This window comes from Plasmodium vivax, chromosome 5 (assembly GCF_000002415.2).
Source record: "Plasmodium vivax chromosome 5, whole genome shotgun sequence".
Taxonomy (NCBI): Eukaryota; Apicomplexa; class Aconoidasida; order Haemosporida; family Plasmodiidae; genus Plasmodium; species Plasmodium vivax.
In genome coordinates, this window is record NC_009910.1 from 201,025 (window position 1) to 214,154 (window position 13,130).

The 13,130-nt window shown below is 49.8% G+C and overlaps 4 protein-coding genes across 4 annotated transcripts, besides 12 other annotated features; 1 reads left to right on the forward strand and 3 right to left on the reverse strand.

Moving 5' to 3' along the window:
- Nucleotides 1-43: 43 nt before the first annotated feature.
- Nucleotides 44-97: a microsatellite.
- Nucleotides 98-289: 192 nt separating this feature from the next.
- Nucleotides 290-5,710, forward strand: PVX_088975 (hypothetical protein, conserved; the record flags this gene model as incomplete). The annotated part of the gene is made up of 2 exons (XM_001614837.1): nt 290-4,675; nt 4,910-5,710. Exons 1-2 carry the CDS (start codon nt 497-499, stop codon nt 5,708-5,710), a joined length of 4,980 nt encoding a protein of 1,659 aa, XP_001614887.1. The 5' UTR covers nt 290-496.
- Nucleotides 510-531: a microsatellite.
- Nucleotides 729-780: a microsatellite.
- Nucleotides 2,221-2,248: a microsatellite.
- Nucleotides 3,028-3,059: a microsatellite.
- Nucleotides 3,197-3,224: a microsatellite.
- Nucleotides 4,763-4,783: a microsatellite.
- Nucleotides 5,615-5,644: a microsatellite.
- Nucleotides 5,711-5,766: 56 nt separating the features above from the next.
- Nucleotides 5,767-5,904: a microsatellite.
- Nucleotides 5,850-7,418, reverse strand: PVX_088985 (plastid 50S ribosomal protein L21, putative). The gene has a single exon (XM_001614838.1). The coding sequence runs from the start codon at nt 6,877-6,879 to the stop codon at nt 5,908-5,910; it is 972 nt and encodes a 323-aa protein (XP_001614888.1). The 5' UTR covers nt 6,880-7,418; the 3' UTR covers nt 5,850-5,907.
- Nucleotides 5,865-5,893: a microsatellite.
- Nucleotides 6,084-6,127: a microsatellite.
- Nucleotides 7,419-7,725: 307 nt separating the features above from the next.
- Nucleotides 7,726-9,182, reverse strand: PVX_088990 (hypothetical protein, conserved). Its single transcript, XM_001614839.1, has one exon. It carries the CDS (start codon nt 8,736-8,738, stop codon nt 8,103-8,105), a length of 636 nt encoding a protein of 211 aa, XP_001614889.1. The 5' UTR covers nt 8,739-9,182; the 3' UTR covers nt 7,726-8,102.
- An 819-nt stretch (nt 9,183-10,001) lies between these two features.
- Nucleotides 10,002-12,800, reverse strand: PVX_088995 (hypothetical protein, conserved; the record flags this gene model as incomplete). Its single annotated transcript, XM_001614840.1, has 1 exon — nt 10,002-12,800. The coding sequence occupies one exon, from the start codon at nt 12,798-12,800 to the stop codon at nt 10,002-10,004; it is 2,799 nt and encodes a 932-aa protein (XP_001614890.1).
- Nucleotides 10,161-10,234: a microsatellite.
- Nucleotides 12,801-13,130: the final 330 nt, after the last annotated feature.

A 13,130-nucleotide genomic window follows, 5' to 3' on the forward strand; every position in this document is an offset into this window, starting at 1 on the left:
CACTTTTTAGAGGACCTCCAAAAGGGTTAACATCATCCCACAGGGGGGAAGCGCGACAGATGTAGTGAACCTCTTTACACTCATCACACGTGCAGAGGATAAACCGCCGCAGTTGGCACCTTCTCCGCGCCGCTCTGCCGATGCCCCTAGTCCCGATAAAACTGGAGGGCCAAATAGCTGCGACAATCTCAGGTACCTTTGGGGAAGCCCTCAAAAGGAGATTCTTTCTTCTGCCCCTTTTTAAGAAGTACCCTTCAGCATATTCTCTGTAGAAGAGGGCCAAGCAAAAGCATCAACGGAGGAGTGGCATCTCCATGAGGTCGCTGAGGAACAGTTTGCTCTTCCCCAGTTCGCACACATAGAATGAACCCGTTAAGCAGAGGCACTCTTCCCCCATCTCAAGTGAATGGAAGATCCAATCGGCGTATAACCTCCCCATGAAGATGCATTTAAGGGGGGCCACGGGAGGAGGAACAATTTGATCGAGGGAACACCGATGAGTGAAGCATGGCCACCCCCACACACATATGAGCGAAACGACCATCAGGTACATCCATGCGGGGGGATCTACCTCACAGCTGTGACGGGGCTACCTACGAAAATAGACCCCCCATGGTTGGGTTACCTCCCATCCGGTAAAGTCACAGCGCAGGAGGGAGTCCCATCCCCAGGCGTAGTCCAATGTAGTCAGAAAAGCGGCCTGAACTGCAACCCGAGCGGGCCCCCCTCCCCAGCGCCGCTCCACACCGGGGGGCCCAAAATGAAAGTCGCCGTCACGGCGCTCACTCTCTTCCTCTTCCCAACCAAAGGCGAAGCAGTGGCGAAGTACACCTTCATCGCGAGCCGCCCGCGCTTTCCCCTGCAAAGCGGCAGAGAGGGGACCCACACAAATGTGGGAAGGAAAAAAAAAAAAAAAAAAAACCAAATAAACCAAATAAACATCAGCGGAAACGACCTGTTCGAATACTTCGTCACGTTAAGCAACGAAGAAGACAAGATGAACGAAGAAAGAAAAAAAAAAAAAAAAAACTACTCCGTCACGTATATCCAAAAATTGCCCAAAAAAAACCTCCTCCTAAAAAGATGGAAATATGACTTGTATGAAAAGATAAAAGAGAAAATGAAAAGAGACCAACAGTTGATGAGCAGAACTAAGGTCTGTAGACACAAGTACAAACTGCCGGTTGATTTTTTCAAGCTAGGGGACCAGGTGAGAGGGAAAATTGTGCAGGTGGAAGACCACCTGATTAAGCTGGACATAAACGCCCTTAACTTTGCACACCTCTACATTAAACGGTACTCTGAGGAGAAGGCGCAACTGAGGAAAAAGTTCCAGGTGGGGAAGCACATCGACGTCGTCATATGCTACATCCACAGGAAGAACGGGATCATTCAGGTCACCGACAATGAGGAGGAGATTAAGGCGCTGCGCCGGGGCTTGCAGAAGTTGCGGGACGCGGGGGTTTTGCGCCCGCGCACTGGGGAGGCAGGGGAGGCAGGAGAGGCAGGAGAGGTGGCAAGCAATATGGAAGACTCCTTAGAAGACTCCCCAGAAGAGCCACCCTCGAACCAGACGAATCTTCCCCCAGGTAACACCGCCAACTCGGCCAACACCGCTAACGCGGTCAACACCGCCAACCCGGTGACGAAAGAGCTGGGCGTGGAGTTCCGAACCAACGAGGAGGGGCAAGACCTCATGTACGTCAAGGAGGAAAGCGCCTCCGGGAAAAAAAAAAACATTACGCACTTCAAGATAGAAGACACGGTAAGCGGCGTGGTCAAATACATAAACGAAGAGGGGGCCTACATAGACATCGGGTGCAAGACGTTGGCCTTCCTCAATTTGGGCCACTACAATAAGGACCCAAAGTCACTCGTCAAAGAAGTGAAGAAGAAAAAAATATCCATCGGAGATTACCTCAGAAATTTAAAAGTGAGAAAGGTAGATGTGCTGAGCCAACGGTTAGAAGTCACCCTATACAGCCAAGAGGAGGAAGCCTGTCTGCGTGTTCTAAATCAGCAGGAGACCCTGAAGGAGCAAAACAAATACATGCCGTGTCCATCCTACGTCACGCACAACTACCACATGATCAATTATTTAAAAAAATATAATGAGTTGAAAAAGAAGAAAAAAAAAAATGTACATAATTTATTTGACAAAAAAGAACAGCTAAATGAATTTAAAAAAATTTCTCATTTGAAGAAGAGCCAGTTCGCTCCCTTCATGCTACGGTACAATGAGTTGACGTCACCGAATAGCAACTACGAAGATATGCTCGAGCAGCATGCAGACAATGAGCAGTTTTTGCAAGAAATCGGTGCACTTCCCAGCCCAGACGATGAGCAAGTGCAGGACAAATTCAGCCTCGAATCGTTGAAGAAGCAAAATAAAGCGCTAAGGGACGAAATTGAGCGTTTTAGGGAGGGCTCTTCCAACACAGATACAGCAGATACAGCAGATACAGATGGCAATCACCACAGGGAGGAACCCCCATTCGGATCAACCGAAATGATGCACCAAAATTTGAACCAATTCTTTAGCAACCATGTGGATGACCACTCGGATGAACCCATGGAGAGGGGCTCCACTGAGAGGAACACAGACGGGTGGGAGGAAGACCAAACTATCCCCTTGGAAGACGAAGCAGATGATTTTTTCCGCCTCTACCATGAACGGGCGAACCAGAAACTAAAGAACAAACGGGATGACAGCGTTGTGGATGGCAACAAACAAACGCTCAGGTACCTGAAGGATAACATCAGCAAAATTAAGGAAAGCGTTCTGGCTGAGGGGGAAAGGAAGACTGCTGTGAAAAGGGATCGCGGTGAGGAGGTGAGCGGCGCATCTGGTGAAGCAGCAAGTGGAGCCCCACGTGATGCCGCAAACGAGATGCTACGCCGGTGGAACCAAGCCCTAACGGGGGGTGCGAACAAACGGGAGGGCGCTGCACAGGGTGGACTAGGTACGAGCAGGGGCCCCGCGGGGGGGGGACGGCCCGACTGGGCCAGGTACCTCGACGAGGCGGAAGGGGAGGATGATGAGGAGGAGCAGCAGGATGAGCAGTACGAGGAGGAGGATGATGATGAAGACAACCACTACAACGCCGCAGACGGTCGGGGTCGAACCCCAGGGCGGCATGCGCACCGCGCCGAGGGGAAAGCCAAACCCGCAGACCTTCACTACGTAAACGAGAAAGAAAGGAAAAAAAAGCTGAAAAGGAGGAACATCTTTCGGGAAGATGAGCAGGTGGAGGAGGACCTGCCGGGGGGGCGCGGCGACTACGGTGACGAGCAAGGCGATGGCGTGGTCGGCGATGACGCAGTCGGTGATGACGCAGCCGGTGATAGCTTGGCCGATGATAGCTTGGCCGACGATGACGCAGCCGGAGAGCGCTCCTTCTTCAACGTGAAAAAGGAACTCAGGCACATCATCAGCCAAAACCTTAGCATGAACCTCCCCAAGGACGAAGAGAAGTGCATAGAGGAGGCGTCCAAGCTCTTTGGGGATGACATCAAAACTTGGAATGAGAAAATGTATCACTACTTTGGTGATAGAGATAACGTTCCCCTTGATGGCTTCGACGTTTATGATGAAGACGAATTTAGAAACAACCTAGTGGGCAAGGGGGTCCAGGAGTTTAGCGAATACAATAAGCTGCTCGACGCGCAGCAGCTTGACGTGACCAGCGAGAGGGACTTTCTGGGCGCCACGTATGGCGGGGCGGGCGGTCCGGATGGAAGTGGCCCCACTGGAAGAGGGCCCATTGGCGGAGATCCCACCAGCGGGGCACTCAGCGGAGACAACCTCGCAGACCCCGTCAGCGAAGGGACCTCCGAGCGGGGAAGCACATCCGCGGGGATAGCCCCTCCACCAGCATCCACCACGCAGCAAGCCAAACTGGGTGAAGCCCCCCTGGAGGATGATCTCGAAAGTTACTTGAGCACCTTCGTGGATGAGGAGGGGGAGCATACGGATCAGAAGCAGCACCAGAAGCAGCATCAGGCGCAGCATACGAAGCAGTATACGCATCAGCATACGCAGGAAAAAACGCACACACAGAAGGGCGGCCCAGATTTGCTCCCCCCAAAAGGAAAAGTGAAAGGAGAGAAGACACCCGTGGGGGAGAGCACCGACGAAAGAGCATCCATCTGGAGGGATGAGATAGACAAAGGGGGCTGCCTAGAAAATGGAGCCACTCGTCAACCCAGTGATGACACCCAGATGAACAGAGGAGACTCAAACGAGGGTGCAAACTCCCCTGCTGAGGAAGAAATAAACGTGGCGGACATCGTGAACAAGGCCATAAACATTGGGAATCTGTTTAGAAGGAAGGAGCTGGCAAAGCTGATGCAAAGGAGGAAGACGCAAGAGAGCGAAGGGCGGGGCGGTGCTGATGCGGGGGGTGGGAAGTTTCCCCGTGGAGGCGATGAACAATGCCGCTACGCACAGGGATTTGTGGAGAATCCGCAAAGTAAGCCCTTCCTAAGAGTTAGCAAAATTGTGAAGTATGGCGACAAGGAGGGAACAGCCCCCCTGGAAGTGAAGGAACAGGAGAAGCAAAATCAAAACGGGAAGAGCAACGGTGAGGATGACGCCATGGGAAGTACCCTCCAGGAGGACCACGACGAGCTGAAGCCATACAGGCACGCGTCCTACGAGGTGAGGAATGAGGAAGTTTACCCCAACTAGGCCAAATAATTTCCCCTGCACATGTTATTGTACATGCCGCTGTTTCTATCTGCAGGGGGTGTATGCCCCAATTCGGAGCGCATCTCCACCCATGCGCCGCTTTGCCATCTTTTGCTTTATTGCTTGATTGCATGATTGATTGATTGATTGATTGCCCCCCCCAATGTGCAGGTGCTAGGGTACTACAAGCGGAAGAGAAAAATGAGGACCTTCCACGAGCTGGAAGCAGTCGAAGAGGGAAACGACGAAGACGTCATTTTAAATGAGCAAGACCTGTTGAGCAAGCCCAGTGAGGACATACAAAGTGATGATAAGAGGGACCCCCACGACGAAGGGAAGAAAAAAGAACTTTTGAATATCGACCGACAAATGGACCTGCTCTTCCTACATGGGCAGGAGGATAACTTAACGGGAGGAAATTACGTGGAGAAGTTGCTCGGCGAGGAAAAATATAAAAATAAAAGTGCCAACAAGGAAATAGACTTCCTCATTCGGAATTATAGGTATGTGAATGAGCACCCGGATGAGCTCATTCAAAATTATTACAGCTCCAAGGGGGGGCAGAAAAACACGCCTGTGGATCTTCCAAATGGTGAAGTGAAAAACCGCCTGAGGGGCATACCAAACGGTGGTGTGTACAAAGCGGAAAGGGGGGAAAAACTCCCAACAGTAGAAGGCAAAGGGGAGGGAAAAACCCACACAGCGCGCTCAACCGACTTTAACATAAAGCAAACAAATGGAACCGAAGCAGAAGCGAATCACTTATCCGATGAAAGCCTAGCCCTCAGATCGTGGGCCTTCAAATTGGGGCTCTTAAAAGAAGAGCATATGCACCTTGACGACCAGTCCCTGATTAACCTCTTTGTGAGGAACCACAAGTTTAGAAGAGCCTTAAAATGCTACGGCATTAAAAATGTGCAAAATGTTTCCATACCGCTGATTTATAAAATTACAAAGCTGCTTTATTTTGAGCGGCCCTTCCCCAGGAAGGAGCAAACGAGAAAGTTAAACATGGATTAGGTTAAGGGGCGGAGATTCGCGGCAACGCGGTGTATGTGTGCACGTTAATGCGAATGTGCGTGCGGGGCAATTCTTCCCCTGCGCCACGTCAAGTCATTTGCAGCACGTCAAGTCATTTGCAGCACGTCAAGTCATTTGCGGCACGTCTACCCATTTGCGCCACTTCTGCCCTTTGTTCGCGCCGCTCAACGCGCCGCTTAGACGTAAAAGTGCTCGCGTATGAAGCACTCATTGGCCACGGGGTCGAAGTCAGCAAGGGGGTCATACTTGTTGAGGCGCCTGCTCTCCTTTTCCTCCTCGATCCTGCGCACCTCTTCCTGCACCTCGGGTCGCTTGCTCAACTTTTTCGTCTTCAAAATGTTCCGAAGCATATTCTCCCTTTTGTAATTCCCCCTGTGTTTGTAAAACGTTTCAAATTTGAGGCTACAAAATCGGTTCAAGTAGTCCGTAAAGTGTCTCTTTAAATGCTTCAGCTCCAAACTGGGCCTAATCATGTTGTGGATACGATTAAGAACGTAGTAAATAGAATCGTCTCTAAAAAAATTATATTTCCTTCTTTCCCTATCCACGAGATTGTTATTAACTTCAAACCTGTTTATGTAAATTCGACTCATTTCCTGTCTGTGCCCATAAAATCTTTTGTAATTTTTCTTCGGCTTAAATTTTAATCGGTAAATTTTATTTCCTCGGAAATGCTTCATAACGGTTGCCTTGATTCTTACGTTGTCTAAAAAGGGGGTACCAAAAAGCAGCTTCCCTTCCATCGTACTATAAAAAAAGACTCTGTTCAGGTAAATGCTTTTATTTTCTTCTTGCTTGATTCTGAACACGTCATAGTACCTTCCCTCCTCCACCCATCGAGCTTTTCCACATATTTCGATAACACAGAATTTCCCGCTCCTGTCTCGATCGTCTTCTATTTCGGAAAGTTTTATTTGTGCGGGCGAGTTTATCAGCACGTTCACTTTGCTTCGTCTACACCGTTTGGGCCTCCACCCGTTCATGCTGGGCACAAAAGTGAGGCAGCCACGGGGGGGAGACACTACACTTGTGCTGCTACGAGGTGCTACCACCTTTGCTGCGCTGCTACAATGCGCTACTACCTTTGCTGCGCCTCCACCTTGCGGGGAAAAAACGAAAAAAATCGCGCATAGGCCTAAAAAAAGCATATTTCCCACGCGCCCCTTCTCTTTTGTTACTTCTGGCGCCCCCCCAAGTTTGCTCCTGCTCTCTGCATTTTTGCGCAGCTGAGAGGGTGGGGGAGGCCACAAGTGTTGCACAGCGCTGTGTTGCGCAGTGCTACGCTGCGTTGTGTTGTGCTACGCTTGTTCCGTTCTTTTCCCTTTTCTCCCCTGGGCGAGTCCCTTCTTATGCATGCCCTGTTTAGGAGCCCCTTCGCGCTACATCGCTCCCGCGGTGAGCCGGCGTAAAAGGATGAACGCGCGCAGCGCATGCGTACATATGTGCATGGTAAATCAGCTGGCACGATCAGGTATCACCCCCCCTTCTTTCTTGCTCCCCTAACGGGTTATGTACAGCTCAAATGGGAAAAATAACCCAAACGGCGCTGTACACCTGACTATAAGAGAGACCAAAATGTTCCAGCTCGCAAGTTTCACCCGTTCGCTTTTTGGCTATATATTTTTTTTTTTAACCCCTGTTCAGGTAACTTTCTCGAAAAAGGGGACCAATTTGGCAAAATGACGCCAAAATGTTATGAACAGATAGAAAAAAAAAAAAAAAAAAAAAAGCTAGCCAGGAATCGCTAAACAAACTGGGCCGTTCATTCCGGTTTGCCACCTCTCCTCGCGCTTAAGGTGTACACACTTGCGCAATAAAGTAATAGTGACGAAAGATTTTCAATGGCCGCGCTCACGGCAAGTCTTAGTTTATCATTTGCCACGACGCACCCAGGGGAAGGGGCAAAGGGACCAATTCTTTAACGGCCACTTTCCGGACCGTTCCCCCTTTGCTCATGCTTTGCAGCTCATTTTGGAGCGCATACGCCCGGTCAAAAGTTACACATCTTTTCAAGTGAAAAAGCGTTCGCGTGTAGAGCTTGTCGATCTGCACACGTGCACTACGCTCTAGCGTATCCCTTTCCCCCTGGAAACTTCCACTCCTGGGAGAATGAAAAGTGGAAATCTACACCAAAGGGGACGCAGCTTCGCAGAGGGGCACTCAAATTGAACATCACATGAACGCAGCAAAATCTTCACAAAATATTCTTCCCCCTTTTTGACCTCGCACGGATAGAAGCGCAACGCTGTATCGTCCCCTGCACTTATGGGAAGGTATCTCAAAAGGGGACACCCCTCCTGCGTGTAGCTGCATCGCCAATGGGTAGAAAAAAAAAAGAAGAAGCGATCGTCCCACGTTGGACAGCCCCCCCTTAGGAGTCCCCCCTTTCTGGGAAGGAAATCCGCTTAGGTGAATTTTTTAAAAAACTTTCACTTGACATGGAACCCATTTGTAGCAGCTCATGTGGGTATAAAGAACTGCTCAAATTGTCTCCAAAATGGGAAGCATTCGATTTAAACGTCTTGTACACAGGGAAAAAACTTAGCCCAAAGTCTTCATCCTTATCTTTTAAGTAGTGAAAATACCTACTCATAATGATGTGATTGTCACGAGTTTTCCCTTGCTTCCCTCCTCGTGCAGAAAGGACATCTCCAATTCGGTTCATATTCTGATTAGCGTTTTTTATTTCATCCAACAGTGCCCGTTCCATCCTTATTTCATAATTATTTTTCGCTACAAAATCTTTAACCCTTTCTGTGTATGGCTCCACAAGTACATTTTGCAAGCTCGTTTTGAACTTCACTTTAGATAACCTCATGCTCACAACTGGTGTTTGGGTCAGCCTGGCATACTCGTTCTCCCCGTCATCTGTGTCTACCCTCTCGGTTAGTGACTTTAGCAAGTTTCGAACTTGTTTGTTTTTCCGCACCTTTCCGCAGAGGCAAAGGAGGCAACTCCCCAGCAGCAGGTACATGCAGAGGGGCGCGATCAGGTTGGTCCGCTTCATTGGGCAGGGGAGCACAGCAGTGGCGTATATAAGCGGTTGCCTATATATGCGGTTGCCTGTATAAACGGTTGCTTATATATGCGGTTGCCTGTATATGCGGTTGCGTCTATACGGTTGCGCGTCGCAACTCTTGAATGGGCAATCGCGCTGTGGTGGGCCACGCAAGCGAAGGGACAAAAAAACGCGGAGGCGAACAAGAAGGCAAGACAAATCGCGGGCACACAGACTGCAGTGAATACAATTCAGCCAGTCGAATAAACAGAAAGGGAGATTCTCACCAAGAGTGGGAGCTTAAACTGTTCGGTTGGGCCCCCCCAAATAAGTGGTCAGAAGACACAAGTGACTTCGCAAAAAAAAAAAAAAAACTCGTGAGAGGAGATACTCCGCATTTGAAGTTTTGAAGTTACTTCGTGGGGACTCTTAAAACTCACATTACGCATTTGTAGCTTCTAGAGATTCTCCCCAGGGGGACAAACTAAACGTTAACGGAGGATAACTGAGAGTAACTCTTCTCCATCGCGACGAGTGAGAGGCATCACTGAGGGATAAACTCACCTGTAACGTTATGGTCTGTACGTACACCAAAAATTGGGGGAAAAAAAAAAAAAACTCCCACGTATGCAATGTATAAGGGGGGGAAGACGGAAAAAGGAAATCCTCAAGTGGGGTTTCGCTCTCCCAAAGGAGTAGCCACTGAGACGGGATGATTATCAAGTGATGAGTGATAGCGACAGGGAGAACGCCGATGTCTGGGGAAGAACTTCAAATTGAGCAGGATGAACATAGGTACTCACCGCTCGCCCTTTTAAGTGGACCAACAGAGGGAAACCCCCCCACAGGCGTTTATAAGTTAAGAAGTTGGCATTTTGGTACCCCACCGCGCAGCTCTTTATGCATTCTCAACAGTCGAACGTTTGGAGGAAGTGGAACCCACCTCCCCAAGTAGCCAACGTGGCTGCCCCGAAATACAGCACAGCTAACACGCCCCGTGAAGGGGCCCAACAAAAGGCACGAACAGTATTAACTATTTATACACGCAGCGGCTCGCATATCAGCTGAAGCTACACACGTAAAGGTGAGTTTTTTTCCAAGCGGAAAGCGAAAAGGGGGAAAAAAAAAATAGGAAGTCAAACTGCACTGCAATAAAGTTATGCAACATCGCAACATGGGGTGGACACCGCTCCTGTCAAAACAAACACACTGCTACGAATGCGATGCTGCTTCTCTCCCTGCAGCTGCCGTGTGGGCTCCCCTCTCCCGCCTCTACCCCCTCGAGTGGTAGACATGCTTCCCGTACTGATTCATCCTCCTGTTCGTCTCACCCCTATCATACTGGTGGTTCGCACTAACGTTTCTGCCATCTGGTCGAACGTCCGACATATATTTGTAGTTACGGCTTTGGGGCCTACCGCTCCTGGAAAAGTTATCATTCGTAGATTCCCCCATTCGGGCAGGGGCAACCTCTGCATGGGTCGTCTTATATCTTGCCTGGAAGTTATAACCTCCCCCGTCGTTTCTCTGGCAAGGCTGTTTCTTTTCATTATTAAAGTGGCTTCCACTATGGGATGCGATGTACTCCTGCAGGATTAGGAAGCTTCCGTGCCTGCCACCTCCGAGGTTGCCACTGCCATGGTTGCCACTGCCATGGTTGCCACTACCATGACTGCCACTACCATGACTGCCATCGCTTGCATGCCGCCTGGGCGAAGAGGGCAGCTTAAACTTCTGGCATTTCAAAAAATGCTCCTTTAACCTTTCCTCCTTAAAAGCGACGGTGGCCATGGTCGGGCAACTCTTCGTTAAAAATATATCTTCGAAAACGGGGAAGTGACTGCTGCCTGCAAATTGGGACTCCATGAACTTCCGCAAATCGTAGTCGCTCCACTCGGCTGGCTTGTTTTTGATGACGACGCATAGCTTGCTTTTGACTTCTTCGGAGATTTCCTTCCAGCCTAGGTGACTGGGCCATATCGCCGACCCGCCTCGCTTCGGTTCGCACGGGGCAGGGCTACGCTGTGGGGTGCGATGTTCGCTTTGCTGTTCGGTTTGCTGTTCCGTTTGCTGTTCGGTTTGCTGTTCGGTTTGCTGTTCGGTTTGCTGGCCGGTTTGCTCTGCGCTTCGCTGCGAACTTCCTCCTACGCCCCTCCCACTGATGACACTTGCGCTATCTTCGTGGAAGCCACCATGGGAGGAGGCACCTTCACCAATGCGCCGACCCCCCTGGGATGCCTCTCCCCTGTTAGGTCGCTCCCCTGGGTTGTAGCAACGCTGGTCGAGTGGGTCCTCTGTTTCTGCCTCCTTCTCCCCATTTGGGTTGCCTTCTTTCAACTTTCCCATATGACCAGGCACCTCTAACTCTTCATCCCGATGCTGATGATCCTGCATCTTCCAGCCATAGGCATCCCAAAGGAACTGCCTCTTCTCCTCCAGGGGGAACTCCACCGTCGTTGGTACACTCACCCCCGCGTCCTCCTCCCGCACGTCTCTCACTATTTCGTCCATACTACCGGGGCAAAAGTAAATATTAATTCTGTTGACACCTCTTCTGCTCATTTTTTTCCTCCTTTTGATTTTTTTTAAAAGCTCCTTCTGTTCATTTAATATACCTTTGATGGCATCACAGGGGGGGGATTTTTTCCTGCTCCTCCTTTTGGTATGCTCATCCGTTTGGCCTGCTAAGAGGATGTTTTTATTTTCCCGAGTGGCTCCTCCCTGGGGAGTTTTCACCCCATCGGATGGCACAACACTCCCGTGTCTTTTACTACAACTTGGGGAGCTACTCACAATGCCTTCTTCCTCCCCATTGCGCACACTCGTATTATCATTTCGAGAGGAACTCACTAAGCTCTTCAATTCGCTTCCACTTTTTGTGTCTGACGTGTTGGAGTTATTTCTACCTCCGACGAATTTGAAAGAGCCCTTCCTTTCAAAATAATCTTCACATTTTACTTGCCTTATATTTTTGGAGCTACTGCTCCGATGGGACTCTGCGTAGTGTTCCCCCTCCTCTTGAGAGTCCTCGTTTGCGTTGTTTTGGCCCTCCCTTCGCTTGTGGTTCATGCTGCTAAGGCTTTTCGTCGACGCGGCTTCTTCCCCGGGGTCCCCTCTCCTCCGCTTTGGGACTCCCTCTCCATCCATCGCACAGCTGGACTCGCTGCCAAACCAGTCACTGTCGCCATCATTTAGAAGGTCCCCCTCGCTGTCGTCACTACTGCCACGATCGTCGTGGTCGCCATCGTAGTAACCGCCACCTTCGCCTTCGCCACCGCGGATGTCCTCTCCACCAATAAGGGACTCCTCATATAGGAAGTACTCAACGCCGTTGCCAGTTTGGCCGGGACCCCTTTCAAATTCGCGGCCGAGACTTACGTATGCGTCATCGCCACGTGGAGCCGTCTCGCCGATTCCCATCGAGATGGACGCCGCGTCAGCGATCCCTTTATTCATTTTTTTTATTTCACTTAAATTATAATTTTGAGGCGATGAAACCACATGGCTGTTATAACATGAGGGGCCCCTTGCACTGTCGCCTGCATCCCCCTCGTTTTTTCGAGGATTAACAAACCGGAAGATAGTCCCTTTGGTCTCTTCCCTTTTTGGAGCGACCTCACGTTTGGCTATACAGTTTAGTGAGTCGTCCCCCCCCTTGTGCAATTCATCTGCACGTGCTTCTTCCCCACCCGCTTCTTCCCCGCCCGCTTCTTCCCCACCGTGTGGCTCCTTCCCGCGGGGGAGTCTCACCAAAACGCGGTTATTCCTCTTTAAGTCATCATATATTTGTATCCTCTCCTTCTGCAGGAGGAAAGAGGCGAACTTCTCATTGCAGATGACTTTCCAAGGGTACAGATTTGTTTCTTCCTTCACCGGTCTGAGCACTTTTTTAATTTCATACCCATCGTTCTTCTGTACATCCAGGAGGTAATAAAGGATCCCTTCTCCGCATATATGTGCCGGGAGGTTGTAGCACTTTACGACGTGCCCATCGGGGGGGTCTCCATCCAACTGCTTCTCCGCAGTTGGGGTACCCCGCTCGTGGTTCATCAGCAAGTGGGGCAGTGTCATCGTGGAGGGGAAGCAAATGAGAAGATGAAGATGAAGAAAAAAAAAAAAAAAAAAAAGGACAACTTAGGAATTGCCGCAAACGCTTCGAAGAGAGATCCTACCCATTTTTCCCTTTCTTCTGCTTCGCTTCTACGCCCTGGGGATTTTCTCTTCCTTTTTTTTTGCGAAATGTTTTTTTAATTTTTTTAATTTTTTTTTTTTTTTTTTCTTTATGGGGGGTCATACATTTTTTCCCTTCGCCCCTTTTTTTTTATTTTTTTTTCTTCCCGGCGAATGATATGCTGGGCGTTAACCGGCCCCGTTTTCCCACCTTCGCATAACTCGCTGAAT

Coding starts and splice junctions, on each gene's coding strand:
- PVX_088985 (XM_001614838.1), bottom strand. CDS start 6,879: ATGCTTTTTTTAGGCCTATGCGCGATTTTTTTCGTTTTTTCCCCGCAA.
- PVX_088990 (XM_001614839.1), bottom strand. CDS start 8,738: ATGAAGCGGACCAACCTGATCGCGCCCCTCTGCATGTACCTGCTGCTG.